The sequence below is a fragment of the Colius striatus genome, chromosome 12 (genome assembly GCF_028858725.1).
Source record: "Colius striatus isolate bColStr4 chromosome 12, bColStr4.1.hap1, whole genome shotgun sequence".
Taxonomy (NCBI): Eukaryota; Metazoa; Chordata; class Aves; order Coliiformes; family Coliidae; genus Colius; species Colius striatus.
In genome coordinates this window covers 22,392,501-22,414,157 of record NC_084770.1, presented here as the reverse complement: position 1 = coordinate 22,414,157, position 21,657 = coordinate 22,392,501, and the positions used below count along the sequence as shown (strand labels likewise).

The 21,657-nt window shown below is 37.6% G+C and overlaps 1 protein-coding gene across 2 annotated transcripts in view; it reads left to right on the top strand.

Moving 5' to 3' along the window:
• Positions 1 to 21,657, top strand: part of RSRC1 (arginine and serine rich coiled-coil 1) — a 155,057-nt gene that overhangs the window by 50,666 nt on the left and 82,734 nt on the right. For both annotated transcript variants that reach the window (XM_062005724.1, XM_062005723.1), the window contains exon 5: positions 18,054 to 18,090. In XM_062005724.1, coding sequence (XP_061861708.1) covers positions 18,054 to 18,090 — 37 coding nt within the window. The remainder of the gene's footprint in view (positions 1 to 18,053; positions 18,091 to 21,657) is intronic.

Below are 21,657 nucleotides of genomic sequence, written 5' to 3'. Positions count from 1 at the left end.
TGCTTGATCTTTTATATACTTTTGGTCATTATTTTTGAAAATTATACTCCACACTTAGTAAAAATGGAAATACCTTATTTTTAGGTTGTGCTTCTCACTTTCCTTATGAGAAATTGTCTTCTGACAAAGTTTCCTAGGTATTGATAAATTTAACCTGAAATATTATAATTAAGCTGAATCTAAGAGTTAAGCACTTTAGCTAAGAATTGACATGGAGTAGTAAATCTGCTCAGCTCCCCGCTGAGTGGAGGCTGCACCACGTGAGTTGCAAACATTTCTGAAGATGATCAATTCATTCAGTCCAAAGAAAGTGTCCACTGCTGATAACATTTTCAATGAAGTTATATATTGGAGTTATACCAAGTCAGCATCTGAAAACTAGAAAATGTCTCAAAAGGTTAAAAGTGCCAGTCCCACATTCCTTGATGCTGTCCCGTATGTGATGTTATCCCTCATGACCCCTTGTTGCCTACTGCCACAGTGCATTGCTTATCTCAAGCTTATCAATCTCAGATCCTAACTCAACATTTAAAATGGTTTGAAATGGAATTTTATGAAGCAGCCATGACTTGGGTGTGGCAGGAGAGAAGATGCTGTGAATTATGCCAGAAGTCCTTTTGTGGTGCGGGCACAGGAGCTCTGGGATGCTGAAACAGGCTGGACTTGTCTTTCAAATATGAGGGTTTTATCTTAAGATATTTATCTGGAGAGATGTAGTCAGTAGCTGTGGGTTGGATCTACAGTGTCACAGCCCCGTCCTCCTTTTTTTGCTTTGTGTTGACCTCTGCTAACCTTTCTGTGAGGCGTTTTATGTGACTCCTCCTAAAATGGGGGCCTGGGGCATCTGTTGGCTGCCAGGTGTGGCAAGGTGCCTGAGGAAGCAAACCAGCCAGCAGCAGAGAGCCTTGAACCTGGGCGATGAAACCCAAACCCCTCTGGGTGAGCAGGAGACATACCACTGACCACAGCAAGCGACAGACCTCACCCCTCCTTGCTGGAGGGTCCGTTAGGCTCTTTGGGCTATTTGTGAGACTGAAGGAAACTTTTGCTCTGAACAGTCCCATTACAAGGGATGTTATTTGCTTGTTCTCCTTTTTCTCTCCTGCAAATTTCAGTACAGAAAAAAACTCTACTTGTGTAACTGGTAAATTGTATTAGTGCCAAAGAACTTTTTCTCAGTGTCAAACCATTTTAGTAAACTGTTTTTATCCAACTCATGGAGAATGTTTATAGAGAACACATAATGTATTTTTTTTTCCCAAGTTCATGAGAATTTGATGGGATAAAGTTAAAATAAGATTGCCCATAAAGAGATTGTTTTCACAGGTTCAAGTAACCTGAGTAATAAGCTATTAATTTTCTTTAATTATTGCTCCTCCTTATTTCTATACTTGGTTGGTTGTTTTTAGACAAACACTTAGAGCTTTGCAGTCTTTCTTTCTAAAGAAGCAGTAGCAGAGATGATTTTACATTTGAGAAGCCTTTTGAAAATGTATAGAATGTTGCATAAAATACAATAAAGAAATGTTTAAACTTTTGGCTTGTTTTAGCAGAGGAAGAGAGATGTCAGGGACCATGGGTAGGGTCACATACTGGAGACACTGTGAGGAAGTGTATATCCATAGTTTCTGTGTAATCATTAAGTAGTATGGTTTCAAGGTGACCATATCTTGAACCTTTATGAGGAAAAGTGAGTCAATAAAAAGACAGATTGTTGAAAGGTATGGATATAAATAATAGTAACAAGAGAAAAGCCTTGGTGCATGGAAGAAGATGTAGAAGGAATATTGTTTCATAAGGGATCCCCACAATGTTCAGTTTCTTTGGCATCCTGTACCTTTGACATCTTGAATACAACATATTGCTGATAAGGGGTGTTTAATCACAGGATATACAATATTAAAAACAAACCCCATATTTCCTTTCAGTGATTTCCAAAGGACTGTCCAAATATATATTAAACAGTTCTGAAAATTTGACTCCAGTTGTGAGTGGGTTACACCTGACTTGGACAAATGATCCTTCCAGTTCTGTGATCGAATAGCCTGCAAACAAAAGCATTCTGTGGGGGAACACTTCTTGTTTTGGTTACAAAAGCATGCTAAACACATTCCCAGATGGATCATGTGTAGGGAAACACTTTTCTTTAGTCAGTATGGGAATAGACATTTTGTGAACATATGATCTAATTTTAGCGTGGCAGTTTTCACACGTGATACCAGAGATACTTATTTCTGCCAGGAGAAATAAAGTGTTTAGTTTTATATGCAGCATCATGCTTGCTTTTTCCTCGTCTGCCTCTAATCTAGTACTGTGTTTATGTAATGCAATAGAAATGTTGCTAACGTGATTATACTTTTATATCTTATTAGCTCAAATACTGAGCACAATAAAATGGAAAACTGTTTAAATTTTATGTTTAAGTGCTTGAGATAAGAGTTCTTGTAAATGAAATGTGATTACACTTCTGTAATAGATCTTTTCTGTCTGTTAGTACTTTGTTTAGCTATGTAATTCTATTGGGATTGCTGTTTCCGAGTTTGATTTTTCTTTTAATAGAAATAGCCATGTAAAATGCCCAGTGCTAGTCACAAATAAGCAGTGAACACAAATCTAAGTTTGATTTTTCTTTTGTTTTTCTTAGGAATAGCCATGTAAAATACCCAGTGTTGCACAGAAATAAGTAGTGAGCACAAATCTGTCGAAAACTCCATCTTTTCTGTCTGAAAGAAAATCATTGCTAGGTAGTTTTCTTTGTGGTCACCAATTTGAATTAAACATAATTCCCTAACATCACCTTGAATTTCCATCTGTGTATCCCTGATGTTCTTAAGCGTTTTGCATTTACCTAATGCTCTGGGCTATTCTCACTTAGCATGTATGGAAAACTGTGACTATCTTAAAACTGTAGATGATATGAATAACAATTGTTTGCTGATCTTACCCTGTATCTCCCTGGATAACCTGCAGTCTGCAAAGGCTGAGTAAGTGGCAGATAGCTTTTGTCATCTCTTATCCGGGCTGTACACTTGTAAGGAAGAGCAGGGATAATCGCCTAAATCTAATTAGGGGTTAAAAGAGGCCATGACTGTGATGTGGCAGTGAGACACCTTACTGTATCAATCCTGTTTGCATTAGAAAAATAAGGTTGTCATATTGATTATTCAAATTAGCTTATATTGGCCGTGGCTCAATGGCTTGGATCGCAGCTGAAGCACTTGAAGGTCCCAGCTTTTCAGAGGAGACCTATGCTTACAGCATATATTATGTGGTGTCTTGTTTGCTAATTTAAGGGTTTTAAAACTAGGACTGAGAGAGTTTTATCGTGAGAATTAAGGGTTTAAGTGACCATCAGAAAATGAAGTCATGTGTGATATCTACCATTGCTGAAAGCTATGAAATGAAAGCAAATAAGTTTGGTTTAGATCTTATATGGAAAAATCAGCATTGGAGTTAAAGAATCTTAGGCATTAAGTTTGTGCACCGGTTAATGTTTATTTCAAAGTCAAATTGAGCTAAAAAGAGTAAAGTAATTGCATTCAGATCAACTCCACATTTAAGTGATAGTAAAGTCCCTTGGCTATGACTTTGGAGTCTATAGTTTAATTATTTTTAAAAAAAAGTTTCCCTGATGCTGGGCTATTGCAGCATTCCCAAATATTTCTCAGCACTTGGCTTTTTGTTGTTCAACAGTCACATCCGCTGACGTCCTGCAATTGTGTAAACGCTCTAGAGAGTGATAGTTTCAGCTGTCCCTGTTACTGTAGTCATATAGAATAGGTAAAATAAAGGCTTTAAGAAGACTTTTTTGTTGCTTTTGTACTACACCAAGAAATATGTGCTAGGCTAGCTTGTATGTACAAAGACTGGATGTTTTACAGATAATATCTTCTATTGCTTTGTAAAACTTCTGTTGTTACAGGTGTACAAACAAAGAGAGTTCACCTTAAATCCCTGATGTCAGAGTTTGCAAGTTTTTCTCCATGGTCAAAATGATTTCATCATACACAGTTTGAACATTTTTGTTTACCCTGGGTGTTGGTTATGCTGTATTTCTTTTTATTGCTGAGCAAAAAGGTATGCATTGCTAAGTAGAGTATTTTTCCCTCTATGACATGTAAATACAAGGTTTTTAACTTTAGTTTTAAATTTCTTCAGTTGATTCTTCCAGTTTCTTCCGTTATCTGCTGGTGGTACTGGTCTAACAGATACCCATCCAAATGCTAACCTTGCAGGCTGACTTTGGTGACTGAAAGATACAATGACCAGAGGAGATACAGATATCTCTCTCTTTATGTGTATATTGTTTGCTCATGTTGTTAGAACAGCATCCTGACCTGTGTCGAATGACTAAAAATCATTATGAACAAATGTTCATGTAATTTTCCAATATCTTACTTGAACAGAAAGTGAAGTAGGTGGCTTATCCCGTCATCCCATTGTGTAAAAGGTCACTTGGTCCTGTGAATTGTTATGTGAATGTGTTTGATTGCTTTGATTCTGGTTTCTGGGGACACTGGCTTCTGGCACTTCTTTGCAAGCTCATAGTAATTGTGTATGTTACAACTGTAACTTTCAGCCAAAACTGAAATTCTAGGAAAAGAGCCAATATACCTGATTTTTTTCCAGCAATATCAATATAATCATTCTGTCAGTCTGCACAGTCATCCTGTAGTCTGATTTTCTTGTAGTCTTTTTTTCTTAAGTCTGACTTTAATCTCTTTCAGAGCACAGATACTCCAATGGTCTCTTCTAATATCATTTAGCAAAATGTTCATGATACTCTGTTGAACATCAGTAAGATTGTCTGGAATATATTTCTTAAGGAGCATAAGATAAGACAAATATAATTATCATAGAGGTAAAATTTTCTGTTAGCAAAGGGATTGCTTGCTCTAGTGTCTATTCCTCCTTTGAAAGAACAGAAAAGCTTGATTCATGCACAAGGGTGACTAAGGCTGAGGTGACTGAGGCGATCACCCTGAACTGTCTGCCTTACTTTGCTGTAAAATTAACATTTTAATGTAAACCAGCACCACTTTTGGCTTGTCTTTGAGGATCAGGAAGTCCTCCATGAGCAGCCAGGTAGGTGAGTGCTGGAGGGGATGTGTGATCAGATAATTCCTGTTGCAGAGTTTGTTGTCTTTTGCCTATACAAAGTCTGTTGAGGGAGGTCTCTGTAGGTTCACCGTGTCTCCTGTCTAAATGATGAGGTGAGCTGGAACTAGTATAGCTACAAGTATAGGGTTTGAGGTAACTTTTGTGGGCTAACAGGCATCTAGCTCAAATTTCTTTCTCCAGAGAAGACCAAAGAATAGTGCTGCTGAGAACTTGAAATAGACTTTGTGATGTGTGACTACAGCTTGTAAGTTTTGTAACCTGAGGTGGTTGCTGGATATTCACTGGTGGTTTTATCCTTTCCACCAGAAGTGTTTGCTAAGTGTCAGCCTGATATCCACATTTCCAGGTCTTTTTATATGGTCTGTGGATCCTCTAGAAACTCTGCCGTGGAAGCATCTGGCTGCTTATTTGTTGAGAAGTTGTTTTGGTAGAATCTTCCACTTAACCTCTAATACTTGCAGGTACAATAGGAAGCGCTGGTTTTCATCTTCAGGCTCCAAAGTGCCATGTTTATGGTACTTCACTGTTTTCAGGAATCTCTTGGTTTCATATTGGAAAAATAACCTTTGAGGGAAATTTTGGCTGTAGAATGAGATGTGGTTTATATTTTTATCTTTCCTTCTAATTTTGCTCCACTCACTGATAAGTCAGTAGTGTGCAACACTAATTATTTTCATTTAATTTGAAGGAATGCCAAAATACAGAATGCCTAGCAAGATTTCTGGTCTAGACTTTGGCTGGGCACATCTCAGCAGTGTGCTCCATCTTGCAAAGCCAGTACCACTCTCTGTTTTCATTGGAGACTTTCTCTGTGAAGTGATAAATGCCATATAAAATAAATGATGTCTGTCTTTTGTGGTAGCAAAAGGTTAAAAGCATATTAATGAAAGCGTGCGTTTTGGAGAGTAAAATGAATACGACCAATGTGATGTGGTAAGAACAGCAGACTTGCCAATTAAAGAATATATGAAGCCTTAAGGAGGTTTTGGTGCAACTCAGCCAACATGAAGTGCTTAGACAGCATTACTTGATTCTTTTCTTTCTTTTCCTAGGATGTAAGTAAATTGTGGTTTGCTGGCGCTTGCAGATCTTTTCTTGTTTACTTAACTCACTGTAATATTTGGACATCAAATTCTTGACAGGTGGAGAATGTGCTGAATACATCTATTGCTTGTGAAGTTTCTCTCTGAGAAGTACATCTGTAATAAGCACCAGACCAAAAGTAGCTTTAGCATCGATTGATATTCTCAAACAAGACTTGTAAATTATGTAGTCAGAGGCTGCTACAAATGCTGGAGAAAGAAATAACAAATAAGCAAAATAGAGACCTATTAGTGTTAGGAGGCTAGTGCGGCTGTTAAATTAGCAGAGAGCTAATTGCTCTTGGAATCAAGAGAACTATTCACCTTGTCAGGTAATTTAAGGAGATTAACCTGTTTCTTTACAATCCTGATGTAGCTGTATTAGGTACAAATCCACTGTGACTAGGTTCCAAGTGTTGGACTGGGATGTTTTTGACAAGTCTGAAGGTCTTTATTCATGAATACTGAAACATCATCATCAGGATACATTTCAATTCTTGATTCTTGTCATTACATGCATTTAAAAGTGCTTTTACAGTCTTTAGTGGTTTGTTATCATATAGGTAATGAGCATTGTTTTGGACTGAATGGTGTGAAACCAAAGATGCTGAAGTGAGAACAGCTGTAGATGGGAGCACTATGGTGATCTCTGTCCCTCTGCTGTTCTTCATGAGCTTCGTTTTGGTTTGGTTTTTTTATAACTCTTCCATTACTCCTAACACACTTTGAGTTTATTTTTGTCCCTGTGTTAGTCTTGGTTTTGGTCAGATGTGTTTGAGATTTGCAATCGATTTTTATGTTTTTCTATTTTGATGAAACATTGTTTCTTTCCATTTATTAGTGGCCAAGGAACTAATTTGCTATCAAGCCCAAACAACATAAACTCTGCCCTTTTTTAAGTTTTGTGAGTTTGTCTTGTGACACAGCCCAACGTGGAAGTTGTTAGTGGAAGATACAACATTCTTCCTTACTGAAGGTCAGACTTTAAAGAAACCTTTTCCATGTTAAGTATGTTTTCAAAATTCACCTGGGTTTTAACAAAACAGTCTTTTAGAAGATTTCTTCTGTGAGTCTTCTGCTAAAAAGAAAAGGATCTTTGTGATCCTCTCCATAACTTATCAACCTCAAGATGCTGACAAGTGTACGTGACTCCACAGTCACGTCGGATTACATGTGTTTGGGTGCTGAGGAGATACAGGGAGGATGCAAATGGTACCATTCAAAAATAGTTATGATGTGTTTAATTGAACTGAAAATGGCTGCAGTACCATAGTGATGGAAAATCCTCCAGGTTTATTATGCTCCATTTATTAATGCGTCTGTTGAGGTTTGTTCCTGTTACTCCTGTAAGAACAGGGACGTCTCCCTCAAGTCAAACTTATGCTGGAGAGTCTTCTGAGCTACTCCTACTGCTCAGCACATGCACAGACTGCTTGGCATGGCTGTCTGACAAAAACCAAGAGCCTTACAAAGGCTTTCTGCAGGGCTACGTTGATCTGTAATAGAAACAAGCTGGTTAACTGTGAAGTACAACCTGAAACTCAAGTCTCTTCTGACTAGAAATGCTACAAGCTGTGTTAGTTGAAGTAGTTGTGATAGAAACTAAATATTCTGAGATCAAGTAGATCTGCTTTTTTTTCAGAGGGAAAACTTTTTACCTTGTATAGGAATTAAAACCTGTGCCTGTTTGACATTTAAACATATTTTAAACATTTAGAGTGTATTCTGAGTGTACCTCTGTGTTCCTTAGTGAGATAAATTCAGGCCAGATGAAAGAATATAGAGGAATTAAACTAAAGTGACAAAATCAAACTGCAGGGACACAAAGAGGAGCAGTGAAAAAGCATTTACAGATTGGATTTTTATACCTCCCAGCAGTGATGCCTAAAAAAGCACGAGGTTTCAGCGTGCTAAAATTGGATCAAATGCAGTCCCAAGCGGTGACATTTCAGCAAAGTGGCACTTTGTGGGCCTCAGCTGAACTTGACCACGGTTGCCAAAGTGCTGCACACATCTTCAGTAACAATGGAAATGTGAAACTACCTTTTCTTAGTCTTTGGCCTTCAAATGTGTGCGTCCTAGGACTGTCAGGTTATCCTGGTCTTTCATCAGAGATGTGGAAATTCATCAGTTGTGAGTGCTGGAAACAAATATCTACCTTTGCTGAAGAATGACTCTGCTGCTTCTCTTTGCTTTTTATTTGGCATGTCTGCTTTACAGAATGGAGGGAGGCTTTGGAGTTTCTTTGTTTGGTGGTGGTGATGATGTTGTTTTAGGGGTTTCTTTGTGTGGTAGTGATGTTGTTTTGGGGGTTTCTTTGTGTGATGGTGGTGGCGTTGTTCTGGGGGTTTGGGTTTTTAAGTTAATTGTTTCTTTTAAGCAGTATGGGTGTTATACTGCTGCTGACCAGAGAGGAAGGAAACACATCCTAAATTTCTACAGCAGGCTCCTGGGTTTTTGTGACTTGGGTGTAAGTCCTACCTAAAGCCATGACCTTCTATTTAAAAATCCATCTCTTTGTTTTTTAATAATTTGTGTCTAAGTGCAACATTTTATGCCCTTTCCAAGTCCTTCCAATGTGTGTGAACTTCTAATTAATGCTTATTTTTTGTGCCTTCTTTTTGTGAAGCAGGAGCAGTAGGGCAGCAAAAACAGCTGTGTTCTAATGCTACACAAACACAAGCATTTTTGTGGGTTGGTTACAGTATTTTTTTAATTCTAAGAACATTTCTCTGTTTAGAATGTCTGAAGAAACTTGTGAAGTGCAAAGAACAAAACCAAAGCCTGCTAGTCCACTGATAACTTCTGGTGCTCAGATTTGCCGTAAAAGAAACTCTTACTACAAAGGAGCATTTGCGTGAGGAGCGTAGGGAGGAAGTTGTCTGACTTGTAGTGATGGATTAGAGAGACAATCAAAACTCTTCTTTGTAAGCTATGCAAATAACATAAGTAGTGACTGATGAGATGGGTTCCTGAGTTTGAGGAAAATGATTTACACTGAATTAGAACAAAATGAATGTGTCTACAGATGGATATTGACAGTGGACGTGTTGTCATTGGTTGTGGGTAACACACCCCAGGCTGGAGAAGCTGCACTCCGTTAAGATATGGAACATAGATATTAGCTTTGTTGTGTGAATTGAGATCTGTGGGGATTTAAAGACAAAGAAAAGTGGGGGGGGAAATAAAAGGAAAAGATTTAGTGATTTGTTTGTAAAGTTAGCATGGAAGATTGAAACTGTAGCTGTAGAATACTCAGTGGCAGAATGTATATCTGTCCAGTACAACGTCAACAAGCAGGTAGCGTCTCACAGTATGGATTTCGAGCAATGAGCAAAAGCACAAAGATATTTTGGTTTGGGTTTTAGAGGTTTTTTTGCAGTCCTTAGTAGGAAGTTTTGTGCCAGCAAATAAGTTTCAAATATTTAATACCTTAATAAACCTCTGTAAGGTTTTATGCTTTAGGGAAGAATGCACAGCATGGAATCTATCAACACATTAAAAAGAATTCATACAGACAAATTCTAGGTTAACTTGTTTCATAGGTGGAGTGCCTTTAATGGTTACTTTATTGGACATTTAATAGGGACCTGGTTATTGTTCTCCTAAGCATAATTTTCTTGAGCATTTACCATTTTTTGGTAGAGTTTATAATGAATTTAGAGATAGATCAGTTCAAATACGATGTAATTTCAGGGTGGTGCAGTGGGCTGCGTATTCTTGAAGTATTTACAAAGGACGATGACAGAAGTTGTTTGTTGTGCATAGATAGTTTAAAAAAAATAGAACCAGGCTTGAGGTTTCCTTGTGTGCCTGGTTGGGGTTTTTTTTTATCAACAGACTGAGGGCCTGAAGGAATAGAGGAAGTGAATGGACACCAATGTATCCAAATATCTCATTTTGCCTAAAAGCAAGTGCCGGCAGATAAATGCCCATAAAGGGATTTCTTTCTTAAGCCCCATGGATTTTTTTTTTTTTGCAACTTTTTGTGTGAGTTAGAAATGAAAACCATTCATCTAGTGCCCCAAAGAACGGCCTTATTGAATGGAATAACAGTGTAATGTACCATTGAAGGCAGGATTGAAAGTGATTATCTTGTTAACTCTTGACAGTTACCGCCAGCTTGAAATAGAACTGGCAGGCTTGATTTGCAAATGAATTAGAGCTTTTTCATTTTGTGCCAGGATCATCTTTTTATATTCTGATATGACAGATGCTATGTTCTATGCTTTTGTTTCTCTTCAGATTTATACTTGCAAATAACAAACAAAAGATTATGATAGTAATTTTATTTGCATCTTTTCTCTAGGAGTTTATTCTTTGTCTGGAAGTTTTTAATCTTATAGTTTTGAAAAATTTGTTTAAGAATAGTATTGTTCCTGCAGAATAAAATTTCATTAGGTTAAGTACAGTAGTAATTGGGTGAATGAGGAGGATTTAGAAGCTTTCAGAGAATGGAAAATCGATTGTCCTCGAATTGTTTTAGTGCTTGGAACATTTAAATTTTGCCAGTGACTTACACTTAAATCTAATGTTCGTTAGTCCTGAGAGTTGAATGTAGCGCAGGCAAATCCAACGTTTTCAATGTTTATCCTAACAGTATGCTAATAGAAAGACATGTGTAATTAGTTTCAGACTTAATGTTGATAATCTGTGTTTATATTCTGCAGTCATCCAAACACAGATGGTAAGGTGTTAGGTATGATAATTATTGTGCACTCTTTATATGTTCCTCATTAACCTGTAACACTCTTTACTAGTCCAGAGAGTTTTTACTATAGTTATGCTTACCAACATTAAAACTTGCTCCACTTTGTTTAATATTCAGTGCAGCGCTCTGTGCATTTACACTGCTGGGCTTTTTGCTACTTTTGTAATCTATTTTGTACTTTGAGGCTAATTAGCAACACTTCCTACTGCCACTAATGTCCATTACGGAAATGTTTTCATACACTTTCACCTACAGGATGTGTTTTAATTGAATATCTACTAAATAATATTACAGAGAAGGTAAAACAGGCCAAAGTTGTCTAATTTATTTAAGAGTACCAAATAATCTGGTTAACTGAGACAGTGACATTCCAAAACCTGAAGCTTAATTGCTTGTGTTTGCTGGGAATGCAAGCGCTGATTAACAAGATTTTACTCTTTGTGAAGAGAACCCTGTGCACAGAACAGGAGGACAAAAACCCACCCAACCCAAACTTGGGATAAAAATACCCGAAAGAAAGCCACTCCACATGTAAAAACTCCCAAGGACTTGCATGTTATGAGGTCCTTTGCATTGCCAGGTTTATCTGAGGAACTGGCAACCAGGATAAAGAAATCTGCCTTGGCAGTTGATGGGATTCCCGTATCCGACCTGAAGCCTCTGTAAAACAAAATTGTGTGCTTTTCGGGTAGTTATTTTGGCTCCAATTTGTCTGAGGAATACTGACACACAAAAAGGATATGTTTTTTTGGTAGGGTATATTTCTGAATATTGATTTTTACTAACACTGGGTTTTATTCCCTGCCTCTATTTAGTTTCAATATTTATTTCAATTGCATAAAATCTTGACTTTTATTCTGCAAGCTAGGGTTTTAGATATATTTCCCTCCCCTCCCCTTCTTGCATATTTCATAAGGTCTCCTGGGTACTGATTTTTCTTCTCTCTAGGATAACGTATTATGGAAATTGTTTCACCTTGTGTCCTGTTTAAAGTCCCTGGTTTTAGCGTGATTCAATTGAGCTTGCCTTATATTCTACTGAGTTCTTCAGCAATGCCAAGTTATTCCATATGTGTTTGTGTGTGAGTTCTGCTTTTCTTCCTGCTTTTGATAAGTGACCTTCATATGATCTCATTGAATCTTTGCTACATTTAATGTCATTAGTATTTGGCTAAACTCATTACCGTTTTTTCCTGAGTGAAATAAATTATTTGGATGACTGGAGCGAGGGAACCACTGAGCACACAACCACCATCTTTGGAGTTGATTCTAGATCATTTGAATCTGTCATTAAGGAAGTGCAAAACAACATTCCACGCTTGAAAAAAAAAATCATAGCTATTTTTCTGGCAGTGTAATATTCCTTAACCACTGTCTGGTTTTGATGAGAGTTTGTTCTGCACAAAAGATTAGAAAGAACAGCATGAATTACTAATTTAGCTATAACTCGTCTTGTTGAGCTCTCGTGTGGAAAAGAAGATTCTCAACTAATGTATAATGTTGATTTTTCTGAATGCTTTGTGCTTTCAGAATAACAGCCAGATACTCTCACCCATAACCTCTCTGATGCTGGCATTGCACCTTTAAATTATTTTTACTGTTTTATTTAGTAGTCACTTTATTGATTAGTTGGGTCTCCAATAATAGAAGAAAACAGGTTTCTTTAGATACAAGGAGCCACAACTGCTAAAGCCATTATAGCTATTGGGAGATTGTCTTTGACATACGTATACTAGTCAGAGTCTTTATGTAACTTACCGGGACTTCTCCTACCCAGTCATGAGGTTAGGACTGGCCCCCTTGCTTTCTAAATGCCTTCCAAGGAATTTTAGCTACACTTGAGTGTCAGTGTCACCAGTCTTCTGTTAAATTTCAGGTAGGACGATTTCCTCCCCCTTCTAGTTAACGATGTTTAGCACCAGACAGCTCCCAGTGCTTTATCATCCTGAAGTTTGTGGCCTCAGGCCTCAGCACGCATAGCAGTTCAGCTTTAGCAAGTCTCAGTTCATCTCAGTTTTGCACAATTAATCCTAATATTTTACAATCAAGTTATTTTCATTTCCAACACTTACTTAAGTAGTAGCTTGCAAAGATGTTGATTTTCATTATTGGTAATGTTGTTTGCATATGTTATTTGGTTACTTTCAAAAAAGTCAAGGTTTTTTCCTTCATCTTTATGTGATAAGCAGGAGGCAAGAGCTTTCTTTTATGGTTTGCTCCTCTTGCCTTCTATATACTCCCTTTGACATAACTTTGACTTACAAAAATATAGCCCTACTTTTCAGGGTTTTCTTTATAACTTAGAGGAGGTTAAGTAGTAGTGTTGAAGAGCACTGCATTTGTTGGAGTTCTGCTGCTGCACATCCTACAGTCTTTGCCAGCAGTTCTGCCCGACTGCTAGTGTGGTATTGGAGCAGCTTGTCAGTAAAAGTCAATAGGTATGAATTTACCTGTTCCCCCGGGAGAACCAGCACTGTTCTCTTAGAGACGGTGTGGACGGAGGACAGGCATAGGGCTTAGGTTCTTATGTAATCTTTGTTGTGTCTTTCAAAGCCTACTGAAATAAGTAGCTATGGTTTGAAGTCAGATTTGGAAACAATAGCCTATAATTTTACAGAAAACACAACAATACAAAACGTATGACATTTAGTGAGAGATGATGGAGGTACCCGTGTCTAAAAACTGCATCCAGGACTCTAACTCTGATGCTGAAATTCAAGCTAGCTCAGGGGACAGCTTCAAGTAAGAGTGCCTTCTGGACAGACACCAGGCAAATGTAGTCATGATGTAGTTGTTACTGATAGGGGAAAATGCTTTTTCCTATACCAGGCTTTTTTTTTGCTGGAGTTGAACAAAGTCATGATCTGGCTATGACTCTTTAACTCTTGACATCTGGCATGTTCTGTGATCTGAAGATGGGTTTGTGAAGCTATTCTAGAAGATAACATGGTTTAAATGTTTACATAAATGCATCACTAAATGGTGATAAGGTCACAAGTGCATCGTTGGGGCCACTCAGCCCCTTGGGATTCAAGTCTACATCTCACATACCTTGTTCCAAAATGTGCATGCAAAATAAACATTATTTTGAAAGAGGGAAAAAGTATTCCTTGTTTTCCTCCTCCTCTAAAATTTGATACCTGGAATACCTTCAATCCAATTCCTAAATCCAACAGAGGTTTAATATATAAAATAAGAAATGAAAGAACAGTTCTCTATCTTGGGATGTACTCAGACAGTGTGTTATCACGTGGAAACCTGATATTATTCTTCTCAGGAATATACAGGGCCCAGCTCTAGTCTGGGAAACCATGAAGTATTGGCCTTTAAACTCACCATTGGGAGAGATGATGTTCCCACAGAAGCCAGGCTTTTTGGAGTGGTGTGTGGTAGAAGGAAAGGTGTAACCAACACAGATGGAAAAAATTGGCATTTGGACTGGATAGAAGAAAAAATGTTCCAAATGAGGACATTTAATCAACAAAACAGGTTGCCCAGGGTGATTGGCCTTTCAAGACCAGACTGGATAAAGTTCTGAGCAGCCTGGTCTAGCTGCACAGCTGATCCTGCCTAGAGCAGGCTGTAGAATGGCAGACATCCAGCAGCCCTTCAACCTACAATATCCATAGATGGAGATAGCCTATAGAATTGTTTGATGGCCTATGGACTCTAACCAAAAAAACTATGTCAAAGAAAGTTATCAACTATGAATACAGGGGAAGCGTTGGAATGACTCGGTAATGACTTGAGAGGAGCTGGAGAATGTGAACTAAGGGGTTTGTTTTCATTTGGAATAATTTTTGTTAAAGTTCCAGAATACTTTTAGTTTGATATGACTGATCTGAATAGTAGCACAGATTAAGCTCAGCTCTCATAATTGTTTGTAATTTTAGAGTAACACAGAGACCTCCTAACAAGCTCAATTGCCTATTTTAGTGATAAGTAAAAATATCTCTGAGATTTATTTGCTTTTAGATAGCCTCCCAGGACTAAAGTAAGTCATTGGCATTGTCAAGTGATGTTAAGACTGCAGTTTCTTCAGGGTACTTGGCTCCAGAATCCTGCCTCTAAATGTACCCAGTAATCATTTTGGTGCAAAACCAAGTATTAGATCTACACTTGCCATGTGAAACTGCTATAAATCCATAAAGGTTTCAGGAAATCATTTAAAGGTATTTTGTCATAGCTAAAGTTTGTCTATTTTGAAGATCCTGCATATTATTCATCTCTCTTGATTAATGATTAGTTTTATACGGGAACCTACTTTTATGAACATGAATAAATGTCCAGGTTAAAATCAAGATTTTCAGCAAGAGCTCGTGAATATTTATAGTTTAGCACTAATAAAAGTAAACACTACCTCACTTAGTTACCTACACCATGGTTTTATGTAATCTTACCTGCACTGTGGTTTTAAGTAATCCAAAAGCTGGCTACACTTGCTTAATTGAATTCCTGGCTTGTTGTTACAGGTCTCTCATGACCATGATTCAAATTTAGCTCAGCTGCAGTTTTTCTCCCTGATATTCCCAAAAGCTATCATTTGGATTAGTCTGAGTGTTATACTTACTGTTCTTAAAGTATGATTTTAAACTATATAGATACATACATATACACCTCATCTAGTATCTTACAGCACAAAATCTTCACTGTGGTGGGGAAACACAATTCCAGATCTTCTCTGGTGGAATAAAGAAAAAACTTGAGAGTAGACCCAAACCTGCCTGATGAACCAAAACAATAAATGCAGTGAACTGGAGACAGTTTGAAAGGCAAATACGTGTCTTGTTGGGAAGTATGTGGTGTGGTGTAAAGATTGAGTAAAGCCAGTATCATTATTACTCAATAATAATGTAAAATGAATATAACTTTCCTTTACAGGGGTATTGTAATATTGGATGTGCATAAAAATGTTGCTTTTTGCAGTGTTTTCTGGTATGAATATTAAGATATAATACTAAGATATTCTACAGACATCTGAGGTTATGTGGTCAAGCTGTAGCAAAAGGTCTGATTTTGCATAACAAAATATTTGCAATATAGTTTTAATGGGAGTCTTCTTTGTTTAATTATTGTTTAACTAGAAAGACAAAACTATGCCATGGCTTCACAGGTTGTCATTGCTGATTGATGCACGGCAGCCTCCGGCTGGAGAGAGATTTTCATTGGAAGTGACAGGTGCCACAAGGTTTATTTAGGACAACCTCAACCTTGTCCTGGTTAGTTTCATAATGTTTGCTTTATGTATGTTCAACCACTGCATTTCCTGCGTTAGAGCCTTGTGTTACACCAATATTACTATCTGTGCTGCCTCAACTACAAATTGGATGAACAGCCAGTGACACTTTTTCAATATTATTACATTAAACCAAGTGGATTTTGATTGATAACCTAATATTCAACTAATGCAAAACATCAATCATGGCAAGTATATTAATTATTTAATATTGCAGTCTAATTCAAAAATCGATGTGCTGCATGAGGGGAAGGGAAACTCGCTGTTCCCAGAAGACTTAAGACAGGGAATGATTAAAAAAAAACCCAACCCTGCTGTACTCTTGTGTGTTAGTTCGATACAAATCTTTATTCATTTGCCAATAATCTCTTCTCATTTTCCACTTCAGGACCTTTTTTATCAGTTTTGAGACCTATAATTGAATTAAGGCTGCTTTCAGCACAGGGCAGAAGGAGTAGCACAAATATTGATGAAGTCATGACAGGGACAGCGCAGGAGACAGACCACTAACAGGGCTGGTTTTATACCATTAGTTGAGAGCTTCTCTCATCAGCTGCTTGGATCCTGCTTCCAAAGTCATCAGATTCTTTAAGGCAGTTTTAGCATCAGAAAAATAATTGTGGGAGGTGATTTCTATTTAAATACTGCGTGGACTCGATTCATAGTGGGGCTGCAAAACAAAGAATATCAGTAGAAGGAAAACACATCTTTTTCTCTTGTGTCTTTCACGATAGAGTCAAAACCAAAAGAGCATGGCAGTTGTTTTAGACAGCATTATGAAATTATAAATAAAGCCTTCCTGTAAGTCTACAGTACAGCAAGGTGCTGAAATCCATAATTCAATGCAGCCTTATTGGGTGTTCAGCAAAATTCCATGCTGCACTTGACACTATGCCTTACGCAGCCTGTACAAACTAGGGAAGAGAAAGGGAGCCTTGGTGTCACACGGTTTGCTGTCTCAGAGGAACAGTGTTGGGGATTTTACTCCTGTGGTTTGATATGGTTGGATAATTTATTGAAAAAAAACCTAATATTAAAAATGCACACAGTACTATATAGTTCCAGAACTGATTACCTTATACTTGGATGGTTTCTCCTTGTTAGCCATGGCTACAGCCTATCCTCCTCAGAGCAAATGTGTTAATGTGTTTGGAAGCAGGTAGAACCTGGAGCCAGAAGCAGAAGCCAACTTCTTTTTCAGTGTTTGAGGGCTTGGGGATGTTTTTTAATGTGTTTTGCATTGATTTTCACTCAGCTTACTTTTTTTTTTTTTAAGTAACAGGACTTGTTAAAGATTAGTTTTCACTCAGAATTCTTGTTTTCCACTGTTTTTGCTTTGATAGTTGTTCTGGGGGGTTTTTTTTGCAGCTCTTTATACGACATTGCTTCTTGGTTTTGTGTCTGTAGGTTGGTATTTTTTCAGCTGCCAGGAGTGATATGCCAAGTTTCAGTATGACTGCCACAACCTTGTTAATGTTACAGTCCATTCATGCCATCACCTTTGTAAACAGCCACAACATTTTATTATTGAAGTAGTGGCAAAGCAGAACCACGAGCCCCTGAGTGTAGGTTTGGTAAACGTCATTGCACACTAACTTGTTTATTAATTCAAATATGAAAAGAGAGATAACTCTGTTAAAAATGCTGGGTTTTGAGTAAGTGCCCTTGTTGCATTGCTACTGTTTGTAGCATTATGCGGGCAGGTGAAATTGGAGGGTTTAAATAATTCTCTAGTTTTGCTTTAGGATAATCAATACTCTTTAGGTATTGTAATAATTAAGATATTAAAAGTAAAAATTTTACACACTCGAGAAATTACATGGCTCTGACATTTCTGAGTTAAACATAAATTGTTGTAGACAAGGGTTTAGCAACTATTTAGAACTTTTGTTCTTCTGTTACAGGGACTCTGGAAACATCAAAGCTGGATTAGAACATCTGGTAAGTTTTAATTTTCTCTTGAACATTTGCATCATCTTTGATATCTGCATTCCAAATGAACACTTTTGAATGAGCTTTGAATACCGTGAATTGAGAAAGTCAACCATTTCCCAGAGGGTCAGCTTACTGTTATTATGTGAAGGCACTTACATTTTCATTTATCTTCCCATTTCAAGGGAATTTTAATTTTTTTAAATTACTTTTTTTGATGTAGAGATGAAATAAAACGGGCTACAATCCTTGGATTGATGATTGCCTTAATTATAAACAAAAATTGTTTGGTGTTGGATTTTTGGCATATCCTGATCTGAAAACAACAAACTTGTGATTAAAAAAAAAAAAAGGCAGACACACACACAATCAAATATTGCATGCATAAATATGGTATGTTTTAGTAATTTGAAGTCTTTGAAAGAAGTGGACAGCTTTGTGTTTTTTCCTCTTGTCTTTGCTTGATGAATAATGTATCGACTTAAATTCCATTCAGGGCTGTGGCATAAAATAATAATTGAGGTGCAAAATATTTTTTGGTTTAAGTAAACATATTCAAGCCACAAGTGATGGCAAGGACATATTTAGCATTAAAAACTAATCAGTTGATCAAAACTAGGAAAAACACAATATTGTCACAAGTCTGAAGTGCATTGAGCCTGGGCTGCTGCCATCAGCAAGCATCAGAACATTAAGCAGTTCATCTAAACAGATTATTAAATCCCATTAGGTGAATATTCAACTATTAAGAGTGTGTAGATCTTGGTAGGTCGTGGGAAGTGTTGAAATTCGTGTTTAATTTTTGTCATACCATATCTAAATAATACCCACTGTTCCATTCTGCTATTAAAATAAAACCTTATCACAATGCATCGCACGAGCAGTTGGAAAAATTGCTTTGCTGTTTTTGCTTCCCGTTTTGGGAATCACTTGGGAAATATGATTTGTAGGAGCTTGTGTACCAATATCTTCTTGGAGTAACAGCAGGATGAAAAGGATGTATATTCTGGCATAGTTGTCAACAGTTTCCCCTTTATAATGGTGGCATATTAAATGTTCCATTGCAACTAGTATTCTGAATCTGTAAATGGAATAAATAGCTGGGTGTTATGAATAGTTCTTGGAGCAGCTGGAAAATGAATCTTGTTTGCTGGTTTCATTGGTATCTTGCATGCTAGTTGAATCTCTTAAATAAATGTTTAAAATGTTTCATTCCTCTGCTGGTGTCAGGTACTTGTAATCTGATGGGTTCACAGAATTTTTCTAATGCATTATAAAGATGCTGTAGTCTTGACAGATGACCGTGACTGGTACTTTTTCTAAATTGGGAGTGCTGCAATAGCTGGAGCTGCAGGTCTGATTTATAATGTCACCTCAAAGCAGGAGGTGCAGAAGAAAGAGGCTCTGTGGGGTTTGAGTAGCCCAGGGAGCAGGTACAGCGTTCATTGCTCTGGGGGGATTCTTTGGGAATTGGGGGAAGATATTCTGGAAAGATTCTCTGCAGAGTAATGACGTCTTAAGTTCTTTACAGGGTGACTCACTGTTTGTGAGGACAGAATCTTGGCTTCATTAAATACATTAGCTGCTTTGTATTTCTCTGAAAGACCTGTCAAAACCTCCAGGTTTGAGACTTTTTTTACCTTTTCCTTGTGATCTTATAAAATGTGTCCTGGGAACAGGTGCTCCAGGAAATGAACTGTTTCCCAAGGCACCCACAGATGGGAGTATTCAGGCTGGAAATTGTTTTATATTTCAATGTTATGTCAGACAAGTTCACAAAGACCTTTTGGAGTCCAATAAATTATAGGGCTGTTCCTCAGGAGAATTAAGACACATGATCACTTTGGTTCTACTACTTTAAATTACTGCATCTCCAAATACTTCTAAAGAAGTTTTCTTTTTTTCTCTCTATGATAAAAAAGAGTCTTTATATTGCTTGGGTAATCTATTACTTAATCCCTTCTGTAAATAAGGATGGTTTACAATTTATGATATAATCATTTTTGGGATCTCTATGTTCCTAAATTTTAGTACTTACCCTTGTTTAAGTAGCTTCTGCTCTCCTGGTATCTAGCAACCAGCTACACACAGGAGTGAAAGTAGGGTAACAACTGCAGTTAAAAAATGTGGTAAATATTTTACAACTTGGTATTTGGAAATACTTCTTGTCTAAAAACAGATGCTTTTATAAACAAAAATATTTGTCATGGTAGACTGGAGCATTTCCCACACATCCACCTGCCTGTTTCAGAGGGCTGGTTGGAGCTGGTTGCTGCCTTTCCAGCAGGGTAGCACTGGCCACTGCCACTGCAGGAAGGGCTGGCTGGTGTGGCTGGCTTGCCAAGCTGATGCTGATCCAGCAGCAGCCACATCTGCTCAGAAGCATATTTTATTTTTAGGTAGTTAAGAAAAAAAACTCTGCAAAATCCCAAGTGTAGGGGAATTAGTCTTTCGTTCTGAACACTTTGTTGGTTATTTGCTGAATTACACTTCACTAATTCCTTTTCTGAGTAACAAATTTTAACCAGCTGTAGAAACCCTGAAAGAGATGATTGTATATCTGCAACTCTGAATAGATCCTGTTTCCTATTAATAGCCCTACTAAAAAAGAATTACGGAGCCATACGCGTGGTTAATTCATTAGAGGGACCTCATTTGTGTCTTTTGTATAACGTTTCAAAGCAATAACCTGCTTGTCCTTGTGGTCAAGTAGCAGAGTCTGTCCATTTTAAGTGATGAAGATCAACCTGTCATTAATAGCTTGTTTAGCCCATCGGTGGTTTGTAAGAATATAGTTACTGTCTGCCAAGAGCACGGGTGCTCCCCGCGCCGGGTGTTGATCAATAACCCCCAGCAAGCGCTGGTCCAGCTCATGCCAAGCTGGCTGTGGCAATGCTACTGCAGAGCTCTGCCAAGGAAGCTGCTGGAGCTCACTATTTACACTTTCGGTTGCATAATGTGTCGCAGGCAGTGGCTGTCAAGGTCACTAATTTGTAACTAATATTGCTAAACTCCATCTGGCAGCTCTTGGGGGATTTTAGGAGAACTTTGCTGGAAAAATGTGTAGAAATGATCAACCAACCAAAAAAAACCCCACACTCAAAACCACCAATCAATAAAAGCCCCTCTTTTATCCAGAAGGTGTTAATACTTCTAGGTATCACTGCTTACCTTTTTTCCCCCCTTTGATTTCAGTGGTCAGCCTGTCACTGGTTTTTCTCTGGCTTAGTTTCAGACTTCTGGTGATTACAGCTCAGTGGTCCTAGCATGGCTGCTGGACAGCAATGACTAATAGAATTGTTGGCTTTCTAATGAGCTGCAAAAAACCAAGCAGACAATTATTTGTGTTCACAAACAATTAATTAACACCCTTAATATGAGTAATTATGTTTATCTTGGTATCCTGGCAAAATTCCATGCTGGTCAATTATATTCTGCAAGCTTGAATTCTCTCTTATTGAAGAAGTGTCAGGCTGAATAGATGGTTGGTTCTTTTTCCTATTGAAATTGTGTTTAATTGAAAACACTTCTGTTTTTTTAAGACATTTCCTTCTCACATCACCTTTCATAAAATTA